This window comes from Anopheles funestus, chromosome X (assembly GCF_943734845.2).
Source record: "Anopheles funestus chromosome X, idAnoFuneDA-416_04, whole genome shotgun sequence".
Classification (NCBI taxonomy): domain Eukaryota; kingdom Metazoa; phylum Arthropoda; class Insecta; order Diptera; family Culicidae; genus Anopheles; species Anopheles funestus.
The window spans coordinates 2,799,364-2,820,762 of record NC_064597.1 but is presented as its reverse complement, the minus strand read 5'-3'; the positions used below and the strand labels follow the sequence as shown (position 1 = coordinate 2,820,762).

Sequence of the window (21,399 nt, the reverse complement as noted above, 5' to 3'; positions counted from 1 at the left end):
ACAGACACCAATAATAGCCGGTTCAACCGGTGCCCCACCATTGAACGGGGTTTTTTTGCAGATAATTATAATGTGCAATTACTGTAAATGCGTTATATCATTGTTATCGCACATTCCGCAATCCACAGTCGGGTTTTTTCTTCCCGTTTCGCGTAATAGTTCGATTTTATTTTCCTATATTATTAACACGGGTCTTCCCCTTTTTTTGTGTTGGTTTTTGTTACATCCATGGGGCCGAGATGGGTTGCATTTTAAGCTGTTTTCATTATCTCACCATACAGGTTAAAACAGCATGCGTGTTGGTACGTTGTTTTAACATTTTCGCATCATTCATTCACGTTATTTTAACTTAATGGTTGGTGGTTACAAAAAAAATCAAAATTAAAAATATGACAAATAAATAAAGAGATTAACTGTTTAAAAACCGACGAAAGAAAACTAAAAATAAAACCTTTCCTAATAAATAATATAAAGCGTTTAGGTTAAAAAAATATTACAAGATTCTTTTTAGCATTAAAAACACCGGAAAATATAAAAAAATTTCTTTAAGTTTTATTTTACAAAACAAAAATTTATCCATTTTCAGATTCGTAAATGAGAAAACTATTAAAACATTTGCTTCATCACATGTAAATATAGTGGAACGCCGTTTATTCGGCTCTTACTTAACCGTGGGTCGGATTATCCGTGCCGCTTGGAAATGACCCAAGGTTTGCCCAAGGTGATTAAAATACGGATGAGGCCAAATTATTTTTTTTTACAAAAAAATACGTATCGTACACTAATGTTTCTCAATAAAAAGATAATTGCATGTTATCCGTGTTACATAAAAGCAATAATCAAACATTTAAAAAAAACTCCATGCCTGTACCAGGCAGCGTTTTAATACAACTCTCATTTAAGAAAGATTGTTCAATGCCTTGTTCAGCCACACGTTTGCTTACTACGTACGAACAAGCCTTCGGGACTTTGTAGGTGTATTTCATTGCTTTTTTATTGGTGCTGTTAATACGCTGGGTGGTGATCCGATACCCGGCGCGTACTACGCTGCAATGTCCTTGCGTTCGTTGCGTTCGATTCTGATGCTTTGATCCTGGTGCCGTTCCATCAACAGTATCGCTAGCGTTCCTTGTCAGCCAAGCGCACGGCAAACAAGTAAATCGGCAGAAACATGCACGACCTTCCATGGGCAGTAGGTGTAGGGGGGTGTGAGTGTTTAATCGATCGATTGTTTACGCTACCCAGGCACGAAAGCAACTCGGTGGCTCGGTTGACAATGACTGTTTCCATGCTCACTTCACACCGAAAATAAGCCAATCTCGCGCGGAAAAGCGAACGACAAAGCTGAGAACAGTTGCAACAACAACAACAACAAAAATGCGCTACTCGGTCACATACGAAAACTCATTCGCAAACGGCAATGAAACCACTCGCAAAATGTTGCTAATTTGTTTTAGACAGCACATCGCAAAATGCTTGTTTGTGTTACGCTACGGCGGCACAGTGTAAAATAAAACCGAAACAGCACTGTCATTAATGCATCGATACGCAAGCATTAAACGCGCGTACAACCCGCGCAACCAAAATGCCAAAACGTTCTGCACGCTGGAACGCTGGACAGACGATTTCGATACACCATTACGGTATCACTGGTGGTGCTCAAAGGTCCCTGTTTCTCCTTTTTCCTGCAGAGAGTGTCTGCAAAAGGATGGAACGGTGAAAGCCACTGGGCGCCTCCATCGGGGGGATGTTGAAAAAAAAAAGTTCACCACACTCATCTTACGCTCCAACACGGACTCCCCACACCATCAGAGCGGGACCGGGCTTTGCAAAAAGGAGGAGGCCAAAGATGGATGCTCTTTTGGTCCGTACTGTCGCCCCCAAACCGGCGCACAAAACACCCAAACACGACGGAACCGTAGCAGACGAATCGCAAATAGCCGGTACCGCTGACGGGCGTATTGTTATTTAAAATAATGGAAATGTTCGCGCGTGGTAATGATCTTATTTTACGCTCGAGTTTTACATTCCATTCCTAACAGCACATTCCATTTGGTTGGGCTGAGCTTTTTTCTTCGGTTTGTTTTATTTGCTCGTTCTTTTATCCTTTTGTTTTCTCTCTCTCTCTCTCTCTCTCTCTCTCTCTCTCTCTGTCAGCCGATTTGGAGTTTCACACGGACCAACCTTAGAGTGACGGGATGAAAGGAAAAAAGAACATCTCACCGGGTGGATATGTGAGAGACACACTGGCACTTCTCGATGTGCAGCCCATCGCACTTCACATTATGCCACGGAGTTGGGCCCGCTCCAACATTCATTGCACGGCTTGGCCCAGGACATCATAATAACGAAGAAAAGGAACGGGTAACCTTATACTCTTGCACCCCAAACTGCCGCAGCGAAATGATTCACAGTAAAATGACGCACACTCACACACACACACAGGCGTGCACCCTTTACACATTCACAATAAGTAGAGGGTTTTGTTGCAGGTCACAGGATCTGCCCGTTTCGAGTGGCGCCGTGCTTGCAGCATTCGCTTGGTTTTCGTTTCGTGAAAAACCCCGGCCCGGTAATGAGATTCCAGTACGCTTCAACCGAAGCACCCGGGGAACCGCACCGAAAGCGGTAACCTGGAGATAAAGCGGAAACCCACCTACTCACCCCCACCGGAGAGGGGGGGAGAGGGGGCTGGTGGATTCTAGTGGCTACCATCAGGAGTACTTGCGCGGTTCTCTAGAGCATACCCGGTACCCGATGATCGTTTCTGGAGGGGAGGGGGGGGAGGGACGGACCGACAAGTTCTCGTCGGCAAGCAACGGCTGCCCGTACAATGGCAACCGCTATGAAGCGATTGTTGCACGGTACGAAAAGAAAGCGGTAGCGAAACAGCTGCAACTCGTTTGTCCGTAGAAAAACATTATACGACTTAATTCCCTCCCATACCCCGTTACCCCCCCCCCCACCCCTCCCCACCCTTGAATTTTGAAAGGGAAAACGTGAAAAAAAAATCATGTACGCTTCGGTGCCGTGACCAGGATACCGATTGGTACGCGTACGGTGCGGACCGATCGTTTGTTGCAAGTAGCTTGTTCTGAGCCCGTAAAATGGTGGGCCTTTTTGGCCCCGCACCAGACAGACAGACTGTCAGTTTGTGTGCGGGAGGAGGGGAAGGGGGGGGGCTTGCGTTTATGGAGCGAAATTGAACAACGAAACCACCATCGCACCATTCCGTGCACATGGAGCATCATTTCAGCGCCCTTTTGCTACCCGCGACGTACGTCACACGCTCGCCCCTTTTGCGGGTGTCATTTCAACCTTCGTTGCCTTCGTTTTCGTTCGCCACAAACCACAACCCCAGACAAGCCGACTGTTTTCGGGGGGCTACACACATCCCATCGAAGCACACATCGCTTGGCGAAACCGTTAATCTAGCGTTAAGATTTCGGTACACCCGACTATAGATTCCCGAAAACCCCGCTTCGAGCGTAATGCTAATAACGGGCATTGCTGAACCGCGATGCCTTTTTTCGTCCGCTTTTTTTATATTTCGTATCCGGTTGCCGGTTTGTTTCAAAAATCCAATTGTCGATTGTTAGTCCCCATCCCGAAAGCAGGGAGACGATACTAATGAGCCAAACAACGAAAAAAAAACACACACACAAACAAAACCTCCGAGTGTCATCAGGAAGAAAGTGTTGGTTTGAAACTGTTGCGCACGAACTTTGGTGCTTAAAGTTGATCGTATTTAGCAGACAAAAAAAAGAAAAGGTTCCGCTAACGGTACAAGATTTAGGATGGGTAGTTTGGCTCGAACGAGTTTTGTCCAATTCTTGTTTTTTTTTATTTTTTTTTACCTTTTTCCATTGCAGCTTCAGTTTGATACGCTACCCGGGAAATGGGGCAAAAGGCACAAAGACTTACGGGTCTCATACATTATGCCTCTAAATTGAATCCCGGGGTCCACTTGTTCCCCTTGTGTAGAGTAAACTTTTCGCTACGAGAAAATTGCAGTATATCGTGACGTTCCTTCCGTCTGGTTTGAAACAGCCTCGCGAATAGTCTAACTTTAGGCGCCGTCTTTACTTACCGACACAAACACACATACACACTCTTACCCGGCTGGCGTAACGCAGATAACAAGCACAACCGGTAGCTGTGTGCTTTACCTTGTACCACCCCCCCTTCCTACCCTCCCTCCACACCCCTCCCACAAGGGGGTGGTGTGTTGTGTATGGGTATGGTAGTTAATTTTGTGCATCCGCCTGCCAGCATACCGGGCAATCCACTAAAGTGGCAGCTCTGATAATGATGCGTTCGGTTTGTTGGCTGCCAGTTTGTGTAGTGCATCATGTGGTTGCACTGCATCAGCCGTGCCCGGTTCGCTTTCTTTTTTTTCTTTCTTCCCCCCCCCCCTCACCTCCCCCCCCCCCCCGTCCCGAAAATCTTCCCAACACCTACCCACAAACTCTGGCACAAACCAAACTTCCGTACGCCAGCATTCCCTTCATTGTTATCTAAGAAACCGCTTTGCGCTTCCTTTGTGACTCTCTCTCTATGTGTGTGAGTGTTTGTGTATGTTGCTGTGTTGAGAATGAGATTTGACGGTAGAAGCTTCTTTCTTTTCCACTGCTTTTACCTGGTGCCCACACCGTAACGGACCATCTACAAACGTTGTGGACCATTTAATGGTACATGCTGTTCGTTCCTGAATCGGTTTAAAAAAGAATGTCAGTTGAATGCGGGATCAACTTTTGCGCGTTTTTGTCGACAAGCTTTCGGCGGGATATTTTTCCCCCTCCCCTCCGCGTCTGTCTTGATGGGAACGGATGAAGAGATTCAACTATGACGGGCTTTATTGCACATTGCGCTACGTTTCTACTTATAAAGCTGGCGGGTAAAGACGATAAAATAAAACACACAACAAGGAAATCATGTTGGAAAGTTTGTATGTGAGAAAAAAACACTTATAAGCTTACAATTGCGCAATGCATTAAAAAAAAGGATAAATAAAACAATTTTAAGGAGATGGAAGAGTACATTAAACTTAAATACTTAACTACCCAATGCTTATTGTAATTTTAGTATGATTCATCTAAGTTATGGAATTGTTACACAACCTACAATTTTAATTCACAGCTAGTGGATCGCGAGGACGGAGGAGAAGTGAAGGAAAGGATATCTGAAGTTAGAAGTATCTTGGGCTTAGAGTTGCTAGTCCTAAGAGCTGACAACGCTTTTAGTAGGAAAAAGGATGTTGTAGGCGATCGAAACGTCGGATCCTTCTCAACTAGAGATACTAGAGGGACTTCAGATCAGACTAGGCACGACTTTAGGACGAATGACATTAGGCTACAAAATAACTCCTGTCTCCTTGATAGTTTACTTACTTATCAGGCAATACAACCGCTTTGAGGTCTTTGAGGTCTTACGATCAGGGGACATTATCTGGAAATCCATTATCCTGTCCTTTCGGGCAAACGTATCAACATCACGACTCCTTCTCAGTTTGGGTCTATCCATAATGAGGACTATTCCTATAGAAGACTTTACGGGCTGAGTCGCCCGGTGCCATTCTTATGACATGACCAGCCTACCAGATCCTTGGAACTCTGAATCACTCTCTTAGTAAGCTCACCTGATAGAGCTCGTCTTCTTACCTCTGAGAGGCGCTTGGGTAGTACGATAGAGGAATCCAGGTTCCTGGACCTTCCCCTATTCCTCCTCCATATTGAGCCTCAAAGCCTCATACAAGTGATAGAGCTCATCTTCTTCTCTCTGAGAGGCGTTTGGGTAGTACGATAGAGGAATCCAGGTTCCTGAACCTTCCCTTATTACTCCTCCATATTGGGCCTCAATGCCTCATACAAGTGATAGAGTTCATTTTCTTCTCTCTGAGAGGCTCTTGGGTAGTACGATAGAGGAATCCAGCTTCCTGGACTTTCCCCTATTACTCCTCCATATTGGGCCTCAAAGCCTGAAAGTTTTTCAAAGGCAACTTAGACCATATGTCCCATATAGACCTCGCCACTATAGAACTATAGGCGACGAACACATGAGGGCTCATGAGATGTCCACAAAAGCCGAAGTCATACTAAATTTAAAAAAAAGGGTCCTGCCTTGAACGCATCCACAAATCACGAAGCGAAAGAGGATTTGGGAATTATACTTGCGATCATAGAGGGTTTATTTCGGCTTTCTACGAAGTTACTTGTGGACGTGTGCAGGGGCGTGAGCGTCTCGACTGACTTCAACCATATAGTGGACACGTACATCGCCATGGATGTTCGTCCGATGATGCTGATGTCAAATAGGCAATCCAGTAGACGTAAATTTTACAATGAACCAGATTAGAAGTTACTTTATCTACACCTTAGTTCTCTGTGTTTTTTAACTTATTTCCGGTCGGGACTTTCCTGACGAGTCTAAGCTCCAGTTTATTAAATTACGCAGCCATACTCCTTCATAATAAATGTAATAAAATAAAGAAACTAATCTAAAGCTTATAAGGCTGCGTTTCCTCTCACAACGTTACTTTTCACCATTATAAATTCTTCTTACAATGCACTACCAATGTTGGTAAATTAAAAAGACACATACTAGAGAAATATTTTCCCTGTTAAAAGCACCGCTCGGTCCGATTACAAGGTTTCCACCATCACACAATGGCCAAGATGCTTCTCCACTTCGCTGACCAATTACACTTAAGCTTCCCCCGGTTCGCTCACCACAACTGCCGCGCCCCACCAAACAGCAGTTGAAATCATTTTCCAGCAACCATTTTCAACTCTTCCCGACCGTTAGCTCCCGACTCGCTCAGCCAGTGTTGTGTTTTTGAAACGAATCAATTAAAAGCTTACCAAACGGCTTCATTCATCATCGTCTGGTTCCGGTTCGTCGCGCCCGCTTTCCAATTGCGCTCTCCACTGTTCCACTTCGCACTTTTGTGCACCGGCACATGATAATGCTCCCAGCAACAACAACCACAACAAAAATGGTTACATTGCGAAACGGATGGGACGGATGACGCTTTTTCCCCCCCGTGTCCGTAAGGCTTTTTTCTTGCCGTGTGCCGTCTGCCCTGCACCCTGCTTAGGTAAAGAAAATGGTAAAACATTGCTTTTTAATTAAAATTCACCAAAATCATCTGCAGAAGGCGGTTGGTTGTAAAACGAGCCTGGTAGAAGTGTTTGATTTTTCTATGGTTCAACGCGGTTCGCTTATGCCCACGAGAGCTATTTATTTGCCCGGTGGCCAGTGGGTGGGGCTGAGTAGCGGCAAGAAATACCTTTATGAAGATAAAGTGTTTGACAATTTGACATTTTGTGTGAATCTTTTTGTTTATTATACATTAAGAATTGTCACATTTTATTGGGGTTTACTTTAAAGGGGTTTAATTTTATATTCAAATAAAAAACAATTGCAAAACTGATTGAAGATTCGAAAGTTTAATTTTGCACAGCAGATTGCATACTTTTAGGCACAAACATTCGGTAAGCTGGCAAATAAAATATTAATTTATTATTATTAATATTAATATATTAATATTTAGGGTTAATATTAACAAAATAAATCAACTACGTGAAATTGATTACTTTTTTTGCAAAACATTAAAAAAAGAAAAACAATTTCGGATAATGTTTTAAATTTTCAAACGAAACCTTTCACCAATATTATTCCGTTTATGAATTTTTATTGTGTTTTAGGATCATCAGTTTTCAACTCCCCGCTCTTTCCACCGGCTTAGTTTGACATACCCCTGACACACCATCACACACTGCAAACCACTGCCATTCCACCAGTAGGTGATCGTAATTATTCCATTTTCATAAATCTCGCTGGCTACTTACAATCGAATTTAAATTCTTAATATTTCGTAATTGCTCACCGCATCCTTTCAATCCTACCTGTAATAGTGTTCGAACACGCACCACCCATACACAAATATGCAATCAATCAAACGCGCACACACACACATACACGCATACACTCATACACGCTCATACAGGCATTGTTCAACGGGTTTTTTTTATGTCGTTGTGTGTGTTTTTTTTAGTACGTACGCCATCGGGTTTTGTGGTAAATCAGTGATTTTTAAATGTTGCTTACCATCGCGTTTTCTTTGTCTTATGTATCGTTCATCCCCTTCGGAACTCTGACACATTTACACAGACATTCACTTTTCCGTGTGCCAGTGATAACCTCAGTTAAAACACAAAATCAGAATAAATACAATTTTATTTGCTAACTTTTGTTTTGTTCTTATTACTCCTATTCATTTTCCTCTTCCTATCTGTTTGCTTTTTTTGTTTGTTTCAATCATTCAACCCTATCGACTTGTGTTCTTTCTCATTTATCTTTATTTCTTTTTCCACTTTTTCCACGCCTCACCTTTATTTTCACTCGTTTTCGAAACTTTTCATTTCTCACTCTCGCTACCTTTTTTTATTTTCGGGATGCTGGGATGGAATGGATTCTCTAAACTTTAAATTACTCATGTCAGTGTTTGGCCTAATCTGGAAACAGCACTGCCATCGTCTGCATTTGGAAGCCATCGTCGCAGTAGTAAAAACAATGTTCTATCGCACTCATTTTTATCTTAGCGGCCTTCTCCATTCGTACGGCTGCAGCACAAACTTACCGTTTAGTGTTTAGTGGTTTATATTGATTTTCATTTGGTTCATGAGTTTGCGTACAGTGTGGTTTTGGATCAGTTTCTCAGCATTCCGTCCACACTAGTGTCCGTGGTCTAGGTTTAGTATTAGGCTTGGTTGTGTTTGATTTGGTTTCTTATCGTTCAGTGAGATACATTTGATTAGTTCCAAACCCGATTCACTATAAACTAAGAAATTCGAACATTTCGGACATCGGTTTTTTTTGCTGGCTGCTGGCGGCTGCACATTAACCTAGGGCTTACCATGAAGCTACACAACTGTAACAGCTTAATAACTTCATCGGCTATAGTTTGTAAAATCTTCTCCATTTATCGCTTATTTCAACATAAATAAAACGTTCCCGTTTGCATCGCACAGCATTACCACACCGATGCAGCCCAATGCAAATCTGCTCATTTATATACAACTATTGGAAAAGTGTGTTTGTGACATCATGTGGGTTTGTTTTGATTTTTTGGTTTTGATTCTTTTTTTTTTAAATAGAAATAAAAATCCAGATAATAAACATTAATTTTGCTATGTATTATCTTCTCATTTTTATCTCTCTCTCTTTTTATCTCTCTCGGTATTACTCTCTTCGCATTATTTCATTTTCTTTTATTTATTTTGTTTTACTTACTATTTCTTCTGTTTGTGTTCTGTGCTAAATACGTCCATTTGAAGATTATCACTTTTCCATTCGCCTATACATTAGTGATACCTCGTTCTGGACCTTTTGCTGGAACTAGTAGTAGTGTTGTGTGTTTCTGTTTTTGATTTTGGTTGACAACGAATGTACGCTTATATAATTTCCAAACTTATAACTTAAAAGAAATAATTTAAAGTTATCAAATTACTAAGCCAAAAAAATAATAATTATGAAAATAATAAAATATTTTATCGTTTTATGAATATTATTGATTTTAAAATATCTTTTTGTTTTAAATATTTTTTTTTATATTTCCAAATTTAATTTCAATCCTCTTATTACCTTCTTACGGCAATGCTTTTGTTTTAACCAACCCTACCAACGTGTTTAGAGAATGAAAAAGAAAAGCAATCGATCCAATCTTTAACTAGCTAGCACCAAAATTTGTTTTTTTTTTGCCTAATGTTCTAATGATTTTTTTTTGTTAATTTAATTATATCCTAGCAACGGTTTGCAAACAATTTTATCAGATTGCATGCTTAAAGCATAAACCTTATTAAAACAGAAAAAGAACTGCTTTAAATCCAAATCAATCTTTTATAAAAATTCCTTTAAAAAATGTCCTTTAAAATAAAATATTTCTACATAAGCTTCAAGAGCACGTTAAAGCACTTGAAAAGTAGTTCAAAAAAAGTATATTTCATGTAAGAAATAATACCCTCGAACCATATACACTCGTACATTATCGCATTCTGGTTCACTGGCTATCAAACAATTCATTCTTTTATATTGATTGTTCGGGAAAGAAAATAAAAATTGAAGCCACAACCACTCAAGGGTTCGTAAAATGCCTTACGAATCCCCATCGAGACCCCACTCACGACAAAACACGATAAACATTCTTTCTAACACACTTCGCCTAAATCGCAAACAATCCGTTACCGGATAATGATGGGCAAAAATGTCTTCCACTGTGCGAATTATTTTCCTTCACACTGTTGCTGGACGTACACGCAACAGAAAACATACCGAGCTCGATACAGAGCTCATCGATGATGATAAACTAACATAAATAATAGCGAACAAGCGCGGCAATACGGTGCTTTGTACATGACACGCGAAATTCGGCGAAACAGAGGACAGAAGCAAAGAATGTCCCTTTCCAAAAACAGCAGGCAAGTGAAGAATGGTTTTCTCGCCTTTCTCCAGCGAGACTGCTATCGAATTCACGATCGATTGTACTTTGCTACGTTCTGAGAACAAAGCAAAAATAGAATCACTCAACCACACCTTGAACTGGGGGTGGGTATATACCGTCAATTGAGTATTTTTTACCCTACATCGTGAGTAAAAATGAACTAAAAGAAAACTCTTAAAATAGCAGCAAAGAATCGCGCACCGCAAGGGGTTTTTTTCCTTCTACTTTCTATCACGAATCTTGCCGTACAAATTTACCCCAAAAAAGTTGAAGCTAAAAGCAAAGAATGCGACAGTAAAATTAAAATCGAAATAATACTGTCGAATTCAACACAAAAGCTCGTATTTGTTTAACCCTTCCTTACCCGCTAAAACCCACTTTTTTGTCGATTTTTGCGCTGGAATTTGCGTTCGCCAGAAAGGAAAGAATGATACCGATGGTTGGAAATGAAAATAAAGAATAAATTAACAATGATGATGAAATGATATTTTCAGTTTTATTATCTAAAATGTCAGAAGTACAATAAATAAATGAAAATAATAATAATTAAAAAAAAAACATTTGATTCGTACATTAAAATAGTTTCCTTTCGTTCTTCTTCAAACACCTGAAAACACTGCTGACAATGATCCGCATTCGTTGCTATCGTTTTGCTCCATTTCTTGTCCTTAATGCGAGGAAACATGCCAACACCATTGACATAATTCTGTAGTAAGAACGCTTCTTATTCAATACAACGTAGGGCATTGACCATCCCATTCATCTTATCAATCTCATTCGATGCAACTGCATGCATCGTGGTAAAGCTCAGTAATCTTGTAATCTACAAAATATTTACAAAATTAGTATTTTGCTGAAAAAAAAACACATTTGCCCCGGCTGCTATCCTGTTTGCTTTTGTTTCATTTCTTAAACAGCGGAAAGGGCACAGACAGACACTGTTTCTCAGTTACGCAGAACAAGTTTGGTCAACATTTTCCACTCTTCTTTTTTTCCTCTTCTTTTTATCGAAAACTTTTGTAGCGAACCTTTCGTAACGATCATGAACAACATTATTAGCAAACGGAAGTAGATAATTTAATTTAAAAACGCTATCAGTTTCAATATCGCTCATCGCTATTGCTTAACAGATGAGGCAAACGAAACGTAACCTTTTAATTGCATTCTTTAAAGTGCAAAGCGAAATTGTTTTCCATTCATTTTGCTTATTTTTTTCAACAGAACGCGCCTATAAGTATGCAATGGGCATAACATAAAAGCTTAATAATTTATGTAGACACATTAGAAGAGTATTAAAAAAGCGAATGCAATTTTATTGCACCCTCTTTCTAATACAAACTATGTGAAGCGTTCTACGAAGTTCAACATTTTTCATTTGCCCAAAAAGATTTTTTTTTCAAAAGTAATTCTCTTTCTTCTTACCAATTATGAAAACATTCGCTAACTCATTACGTAACAACCCGAGGAAAAATGGTTCCCCCAACTATACAACAGTGGGATAACCCCTGTTCAATGTTTGATACATCGGTCCTTCTACTGATTACTGACTCACCGATTTAACACTCCCACCACCCACCGTTGTTTGTCCATTTTGCTCGTCATGATTTTCGCGCTATGATGCTATAATTTTTGATTATTACTATTCAGTTTCGTTCGCATATTTGGTTGCTCTTTTCATTACTTTTTTTCTTCCTTCTTTTGTTTGTGTTAGAAAACCATACCGAAGCATCCCGGTTCCGGCGCCGCCGCTTAGCTGTAATTGACCAGATCCAGCGTGGAAAGGGAAGCCTCAACACCATCCGTCCGGCGCACGTTTCAACTGTCGGTAAGGAATAGCTTCTTGTGTTCGTCCGGTCCGCCACCGTTCATGGTCGTGGTGGTACCCAGCACGGCACCGGAAATGAACGACGGATGCCCATCGAGCAATGCGACGCCACCACCACCACCGCTACCGCTTCCGGCACTTATCGCACCGGCCACCCCGTCCCGCCCATGCTCATCGTTCGGGATCGAAAAGTGCCGGTACGAGATGAACTCGGGCTGGTGCGGTTGCTGCTGGCGTTTGGCCGCTTCCAGCCGCTGCTTCTTAATCTTCAGCCAGCCAAGCACGGAGATGAGCACGATGAAGACGACGATGCCGAGACAGCAGCCCACGATCAGGCCTAACCGACGCGTCAGTATCGAATGGATGATGCTGCGCCCGGACATACCGTCCGCTTCGGCCAGCGGGTTCGGTCCGATCGCGTCCAGCGTACGCACCTCCGTGCATCGGGACGTCGGTGTGTCCATCATCAGCGAGAGCAGCGTATTCGACAGGGACGCATCGAGATCGCCCGCCGCGTAACCACTGTGCACCGCCGAACCACTGTTCAGGATTTGGTTTTGCAGCTGGTTCGATTGGTTGAGCAAACTATTGATGTCGCTATGGTACGTTAACCAACTGCCCAGACCAAGAACACAGATCAAATACCGTGTGTTGGACGACAATCGATTCAGTTTCGCCGAGTTCGAAGAACGATTCATCGTTTTGCCGCGTATCTATATTATACAAAAAAAGAAATATTTATGGAAAATAATTACATTTTTAAATAAATATGCAACAGAAAGATTACGTTAATCTTTATTACAACAAAAATCGCATTAAAAATTAAATATTTTCATAAAAAAAACCCCAAAACCCACTAAACTGAACATGTTGTCCTACAAATTGCATAACTTTAGGCGTTTACCAATTTAGCAATTCTAACTATTAAATAACTGTTAAATTATAAATCAAATCAATTTTTTTTATGAAAAAAACAGTATTTAAAACAAAATTCTTCTTGGTTTACTACGTCTTCAAATAAACAACAAAACATCAAAAAACACTCGTTCCCGGCTAATGGATTACTTTTTCCAATGTATCTTCTCCTCGCATGCGTAACTATACTTACATCCTCAACCGTGTCCAGCGAATGGTAGATGATGTGGTATCCGTGCAGACCGGAGTGTTCCCTGCTCTGCCACGACACCAGCACCGAGTACGGCTGTATGTCCTGGATGGCGATCTTCAGGATGAGCGGCACGTCGCAAAACTCTTGCGGTTCCATCGTCAGCAGCAGCTTGCCCTGTACCTCCGGTGGCTGTTCGCACCGCACATTGTCGTAACCGCGGGCCCACTTCCGGTGGTCGCTTAGCCACTCCCACAGCTCCTGCGTATCGCACGAGCAGATGAGCGGATTATCTGCCCAAAAAAGTGGGATAAAACAGAAGTTGTACGGTAAGGTTCCATTACGTCCAATGCAGCACCCCACATCCTTCCCTTTCGCCTAAAATAATGCAAACGGAACAGTTTTCCAATCGGCAGTAAAAGTGTCACCAAAGTAGCGTTGCGGTAATGGAAGAGAGGGAGAGCGAGAGAAAGGAGGGGTGGAAAACCGTAGAAAACTTTCCGCAACTTAAAGAAGTAGGGGTTTACTTTTATCCTTTTCTTCTGTTTGATTGTTCCATCACCGCCCCGGGGCATCCAGCGCCCGTTTCCACTAATGAACGGCTCATAATCGTAATCGTTAGCAGAAATCGAAAAATCAAAATGTCCAACGACATTAGCGTCAGCTGGGCAACCAAACTCTGTCCCTGGTGTCGTTTCACAGACAAGCAAGCAAAAAAAAAAAACTCCAATCAAACTTCGCCCCGTTAAGAATACACCACGGGACGGGACCGGTGAACGAACCTTTCGGGCAAGGTGCAATGAAGTGGACGATAAATATTTATGATAAACCATCAATTCATTTATTTTACTTTAGCCGATCCCCCGTTTCGGGCAATCGGACAGGTTCGAGCGGCTGTTCAGGAACCGCCCGAAGGAAGGATAGAACAGCAACCGGTTTCACCACCGTTCGAAGTAGATCGAAAACAACATTCAGCCCTAGCTGGTGGTGGGGGCGGAGAAATAAACTATTTCGGCTGCTATTCTTTGTGGTTTTGCCACAGCACAACAGGTTCGTCATTTGGTGGGTGCCTTTCATCGAAAGATTTTCGTTTCTCAGAAAGCACTAAGAGACTAACCAGTTGTTTTATGTCTTTGCCTGGGAGGGATGGAAGTGAACAGCGAAGGAGCAAAAACTTTTCTACAACAAAACCATACACAGAGAGAAGCCCGTGCCGGTGCGAGGATGGAGTTTGGAGGGGCAGAACAACCGATTGTCCATCTACTTGTTGCATCATGGATGGTTTAGTGTTGGGATGTCCTTTTCCGTTTATCAACATGAACATATGTCCCCTTGGGGGGGAGGAGGAGCGGAAAGGGCAATAAAATCGATTAGGTAAGCAGCCGGCGGAGAAGCTTGTGGTAGGAATTGCGTAGGAGTCACTGACCAAACTCACCACATCAACGGATGCACCATTAAGGAAGAAGTTTCTTCAAGTGGAAAGCAATTCTCGGAATGGGTTCGATGCTTTGCAATCGGTTTGACAGGTCATCGGTTAGCTTTCGGGTGAAAGTGTCCAACTGATGTACGCTATCATTATGTCATAAAGATAGCTACAATTCAGTGGTTTAAACCCTAAACTGCTTGATTGGAATCTGCCGCTCTGACACACCTGGGCGACTCCTCCTTAGTCGTGATGCGTAACTGTATAGTATTATTATACTGTTAGAAATTCTTGGATAGTAGTTTAAAAGCTCTCAGGAACTCTAGTAAATTCCACAAGTTTATAGCAACAATAAAACCTTCGCTAAGGAGAATAGTTTGCTGTGCGTATTGCATACTGCCAGGCGCTATTTTAAGAGAATTCTTTTTTAATTCTCCTTTTAATTCCCTTACTTCTTCATTTAGAGAAAATACACCCATTAACTCATAAACCACCAGAAATCAAGTTTATAGCAACAATAAAACCTTCGCTAAGAAGAATAGTTTGTTGTGCGTATTGCATACTGCTAGGCGCTATTTTAAGAGAATTCTTTTTTAATTCCCCTTTAAATTCCCTTACTTCTTCATTTAGAAGAAAATACACCAATCACTCAAAAACAACCATAAATCCACTCACCTTCTAGTCGCAACTGCTGCAGATGGGTTTCGAGTGGCTTTAGCGCACGGAGCGGTGCATACTCAAAGTAGTTTTTACGCAGATCTAGCGTTGTCAGGGCACGCAACGTACGGAACGCATCGGATGCAACCGTCACCAGCCGGTTACCGTTGAGATACAGCTCCTGCAACGCACCCAAATGTCTGAGCGCGTTCTTCTGTATACGCTCCAGCTGATTGGCGGAAGCATCCAATACGCGCAGCTTCTGCAGGTCCTGTGCAAACTCGTCCAACTCCCGGATACTGTTCGTGGAGAGATTTAGCGTCTCGAGAAGTCGCAATCCTTGGAGCCGCTCCTTCGGCAGCAGTTCGAGCTCGTTCACGCTCAGATCAAGCAGTTGCAAGCTGGCGAGCGCAACGAACGCACCGGGTGAGATACGATTGATGCGGTTATGGGACAGATGGAGCCTCTGTACGGCCGGATATAGCTCAAAGTCTTTACTCGTAACGATCGACAGATTCGTACGGCTGATGACGAGCTCGCGCAGATGGGGAAAGCGCTGCTGATCTCCATCGGCTGAGATGCGCTGCAGTGGATTGCCGGTCAGGTTAAGCCAGGCAAGCCGAGCAAGCGATGCCTCGGACAGGGCCAGGTTCGGTATGCGCCCGAACCGGTTGAGCGAAAGATCGACACGCTGCAGGCTGACGGAGTGTTTGAAAAAGTTCTCCGGTAGTGCTAGCAGTAGATTACCGCTCAGGTCAAGCGTATCCAGATGGGGTAGGGTATCAACCGTGAAACCGCCCAGTGTGGTGATGCTGTTCGCATGTAGATCAAGTGTACGTAGATTCGGCAAACCACTGAGCTTGTAAAAATCGATAGCGGTTAGCTGATTTCGTGACAGCGTCAACACCTCCAGCGTTGAGACGTTTAGTAGCGCCAGATGGGGAAAGTCTACGAGTCGGTTCCCGTGTAAACGAAGCTCTTTGAACACATGCAAACCAGCAAACGATCCGCGACGGAGTACGCGTAGCTCATTTTCGCTCAAATCCAACCGTACGAGGTTGACGTTGCGTTGGAGCAGAGCCGTTGGTAGATCACCGATAGCACATCTTGCCAACTCCAGCACCTGTAGGGATGCTAACCGCTCCAGCAAACCTTCTCTCACGAGCGAGAAGTTGTTGGCGGCGAGACGCAATGTACGCACCGGACTAGCATCGAGATGGCGTAGCTCAGCCGCAGGCAGGTAGTTCTCCTCCAGCGTTAGCTCAGCCAGATTCGATAGTCCGCGGAATGCGCCCGGTTCGAGTCGCGTCAGGTTACAACCTCGCAGGTTTACACTGCTCACTGGCAGCCCAGGCTGCAGCGCATCCGCACCAAGCGTTTGTAGATTGTTGTAGCTCAGATCCAGTGTACGCAGTCCGCGTAATGTACCGAAGACATTAGACCTCAGCGCTCCAAGCATATTGTGCGCAAGATGTAACTCCTCCAACTCTGCCAAACCTCGGAACAGCTCCGGCAGTAGATCACTCAACCGATTCCACGACAGATCGAGCAGCTTAAGACGCGTGAGCGCATCGAAGGTGCCCGCCTCCAGAGCTAACAGTGAGTTATTCCTCAGGTACAGCTTCTCCAGATGTACCGTCTCGGCGAAGAGTAGTCGATCGAGCGAGCGGAGCTGATTGTGCTCCAACCACACCATCTGTACGCTCGTCTGCCCACGAAATGCTTGCCCATGCAGGTGTTTCAGTGCATTCCCGCTGAGCTGTATTGATAGCAGAGCCGATTCGCTAACGCTCTGTAGCTCATCCGGTACCGGATCACCTTTCGTGCTGATCAGCTTACCGTGTGTCGTCACCGCCATCAGTGGGGAATGAGCTGGTGAGTGTGGTGGTCCACCGGCAAACACCGCATCCAACTCCTCCAGTGCGTTGTCTTGAAGATTCACGTACTGCAGCTGTGGACAACCTCTCAGTGCTCCACGCTCTATTACCCGCAGATCGTTGTTCTGCAGATGCAGCTCCATCAAGTCGGTGGCGGGTGCAAACAGTGCGGCACGTATCTGTCGCAAACGATTCCCATTCAGGCGTAACTCCCGCAGCTTGATCTGTCGCCGAAACAGTCGCTCGTCTAGCTCGAGCAGTGCGTTCGCATCGAGCGCTAGGGACGTTAGCTCCGGTGTTGATTCGAAGAACCGTACCGGAATTTTCTCCAACAAATTGTGGCTCAGGAAGAGTTGCTCTAGGTTGGCGAGCGACGCAAGTGCATCACCGTCGAGCCGCTGCAGTGCATTATGCTCGAGATATAGTACCTTCACACCGGTCGAGTTTGCAAAACAGTCGTCCGTCAGTTCGAGCAGATTGTTCTCGCTCAGGAAGACTTCCCGCAGTACCGGCAAGTTTGCAAACACTCCACTCACGTAGTGCACATGGTTACGACTCAGATCCACCGTATGCAGTCGTCGATTGCCGGCAAACACATCCGGATCAAGATACACGATCCGATTATGGCTAAGATCCAACGATTGCAGCTCGTGCAACGATACGAACGCATCCCGATGTACCATTTCGATGAAATTGTTGTACAGCGAGAGCGTCTTCAGGTATGGAAAGGCGCCGAAAATGTCCGCATACAGCTCGACAAAATTGTTAAGGCTCAGATCCAGGAACGAGAGTGACCCGAACCGTGTGTAACTGTCGTCCGGCTCTAGCGAGGCGATTTCATTCATGGAGAGTCGCACCAGCCGCAGGTTTTCTAGCTGCCGTAGTGCTAATGTCGGGAACTGACGTAACCGGTTCTCGGACAGATCCAGCTCTGCCAGTGATTCTTCCAGCCCGGCGAGTGCGTTCGTTGGTACACGTTCGATGTGATTACTTTTAAGGTTCACCTTCACCAGATGTAAACCATGGAACGCGTAATCATCCAGTGTGGTGATCTCATTTGCGTCCAGATCCAACACCATTAGCTTTTTAAGCCCTACGATCGCCTTTGATGGAACCTGTGCCGGAGAAGATGCAAGCAATAACATAAATCACTAAGAAAAATAATTCTACAAAACGAAATATATAAGAAAAAACATTAAAAAAAAGGTAAAAGTCTTATTTGGGATATAAAGCCCCTAAAAGTATGCAATTCAATGTGCATATAATTCCTTCAGTTGCTTATTAATTAATTTCTGTTAGTTTAAAAAAAATCAAATTGAACAAATAATGTTTAGTAAGCTTTTAAGTAGTCCAGTGATTAATAAATATTAATTTTCCATAATAAAATACGTACATGTGTTAACTTTCCGTTGATTATGCTCAGGCTCTCCAGGTGTGAACGTAACGGGAGCAGACTGTTCTGCTTTAGCTGCTGCAAGCTCGAGTGTGAGAACTGCAGGTGCCGTATGCTGACGTTAGCGCTTACCAACGGTTCCGATGGGCCCATCCCGGTCGATGCGGTGCCCTGGAACAGATCGACCGTAAGCGTTTTTACCGAACGGTCAAAGTCATACACGGACAGGGACTGGATCGGTGACGAGATGACTTGCAGTGTCGAACGGAGGGCCGCAAACGTGATGCCCGGACACTCGAGAAAGATGCCTGCCGGGTGAGAATGAAGCATTTTTTTTGGTAATGATAAGAATGGTATGCGGTTTTTTTGGCTCAAATTTGGATAATAACTATTTACAAGGAGATTGTACGGTGTGCCCCCCCGGAAAGGGAGCACAGGAAGCACAGTGGGAATGGTTCGAATAATGAGCGGAAACAAATGTGATGGAGGATGAGGAAGGGGAGGAAACCATTTTCCTCTACTGCCGATGAGAATTTCCTTTCGCCACAGCTGGCGATTATGGTGATTATTGCTACAGCCTTTTGCGTCGAGAGAAGCGTTCCATACAGACGGTGACTTATCTAACGCCCTGAATCTATGCAATACACCAGTAACACGGGGGGAGAAACATGGCGAAGTAAGTGACATCGATGATGCGCCGTAGATATAGAGCCGTAGAAGCGTAGAAGAAGTTGGTGTTTGCCGAGAACGGCAAGTAATAAAAAATACATAGCAACAACGGTTTTCGTGTTTTTGCTAGTGTGAGGCATGTGAGTTCCACTTCATCCTTTCCTGCACTGTGTTTTCGTTCCCTTTTTCGGGTACTCATCGGGCGAATGTTGGTACAGGCTTTCCGAAATGAAATTCTTACGTGACGGTATAGTCAGTGCAGCTGATACGGGTACGGGTGATGGTGTCTATCTCGGTGAAAGCATTGCCCAAGGGTTACGAAATACTCGACAGAAGACATCCAGCCAGTCATCGTCTTGAATTACCAGGACCGGTCTAGGCAGTGCCTGCGTGTGCTTAAGATTGTGGCAAATGTTTTCACCCGAACCCGCCGGGGTAAAACTCCATTCCGGAAGACGAGCACCATCCGGGGGACTCGACAACGGCCAGAAATCAGTCAAGGATGAACTATGACATACATGACCGCATGTCCGATCGGGGTACAGCTACATACCCCGAGCCCGGACTACCCTAAAACTTCACACAACTGCACGAAAACTAGAGGAACGGCAAAGGCCTTTTCCAAACGGTCGGCACAAACGAACACGGATACAGCATCAACATCACACACCCATTACCGGTTTGTCGTCCTCGTCGTCATCGTCATCATCGGCGTACTCATAATCTCGATCCCGTGCGTGCGATGAAGCAATTTCTCTACCGTCCGTTGACGAAATCTTCCCCCCCCCCCCGGGGGGGGGGGGGGGGGGGGGGGGGGGGGGGGGGGGGACAGGCAGATACGCACGGGATTTTCCGGTCAGACATATACAGACCGAATGTGTGTTGCTTTTTGAAAATTGAAACAAGCAACGAACGAATAATCCATGGAATTGTTATGTTTTCATGCTACCATACATGGCAGTGGCCTTTTGGGCCGGGGCCACTTCCGTTTTCCGTGCTGCTGCTAAAGCTTAAAGGCCCAAAAGGCGAAGAGGTAATTTGCTCGCGTCAATGTTCATCTTGTATTTACGTACACTCCATTCGCTCCGTACCTACACCATATCCGAACGGGTACAAAATTTTCGACCGCCCGGGTAATGTCTAACTGTCCTGAAACAACAAGAGCTGGCATTGATTTAGGTAGCGTTTGGGCATTGTTGCCATTTTTGGTTTTAAAGCAGTGGAAAGGATCTACACTCACAAACAGCGTAATCGGGAAAGTATGAAAAGCAGGGGGTTTAAATATTCTCCTGGGGGATGATTCAACTATTACGTAATGGAAAAATATTTTTTTATATTACGTAACACAAAGTTGACTCTCCTTCTCCCTCCATTTTTTCTTCTCTATGTAACAAATTGTAACGCTACCAGTAACTCCCCTACTAGCGTTACGTAATAGTTGAATGATCCCTTATCAGCTAGAACAGAATCAATATAATATTTAGGTTTTATTGGGATAATAATTTGTCTAAATTTACATGTTCATAATAAAATAAACTACTTTACAACTATTTTTAAAAGAAAGAAGCACACTCACCATCTTCAAATTTATAGCAAGGGCAGGCAGAATTTTCCGCAAAGCTCGGACACTCGATATCATTTACGGCGTACATGGATGCGGGACCGGTTTGCTGTCGACCCTTGTACGATGCGTCGGACGTACCGCCCCGGAAACGGGTGGTACCACCGCCGGTACTGCGCAGCTGTAGCTCCTCCATCTGGCCGCTGTCAACCAGCTGCACCAGTAGCACGAACACTATCACTAGCAATCGGCGCCAGATGGCGCTACCGTACACGTGCCACAAACGCATCGCTTCACAGTACACTCACACGCTGCCAGATGCAACTGCACGATCGTCACCACAAACCGTGCGCGATGAAACCGGATGGCTTAGGCAGACGGGCCTACG

General features: G+C 44.1%; 1 protein-coding gene across 2 annotated transcripts; it reads right to left on the bottom strand.

Moving 5' to 3' along the window:
- Positions 1–7,662: 7,662 nt before the first annotated feature.
- On the bottom strand, positions 7,663–21,323 carry LOC125762490 (protein artichoke). 2 transcript variants are annotated; one of them, XM_049424652.1, is made up of 5 exons: positions 21,027–21,323; positions 18,782–19,089; positions 15,530–18,503; positions 13,435–13,724; positions 7,663–13,039 (listed from the first exon to the last, which is right to left on the bottom strand). In XM_049424652.1, the coding sequence occupies exons 1-5, from the start codon at positions 21,298–21,300 to the stop codon at positions 12,317–12,319; spliced, it is 4,569 nt and encodes a 1,522-aa protein (XP_049280609.1). In that variant the 5' UTR covers positions 21,301–21,323; the 3' UTR covers positions 7,663–12,316. The 2 variants fall into 2 exon arrangements, with proteins under 2 accessions (XP_049280609.1, XP_049280600.1); XM_049424643.1 differs by lacking the exon at positions 21,027–21,323 and having other exon boundaries at positions 18,782–19,722.
- Between the last annotated feature and the right edge of the window lie 76 nt (positions 21,324–21,399).

Excerpts from the sequence above, each read along its gene's own strand:
- LOC125762490 (XM_049424643.1), bottom strand. The coding sequence starts at position 19,468 with ATGTCACTTACTTCGCCATGTTTCTCCCCCCGTGTTACTGGTGTATTG. Across the intron at positions 13,725-15,529 it reads GCAGCAGTTGCGACTAGAAG|ATAATCCGCTCATCTGCTCG; the intron begins GTGAGTGGATTT and ends TTTTTTGGGCAG. Across the intron at positions 13,040-13,434 it reads CGCTGGACACGGTTGAGGAT|ATACGCGGCAAAACGATGAA; the intron begins GTAAGTATAGTT and ends TGTATAATATAG.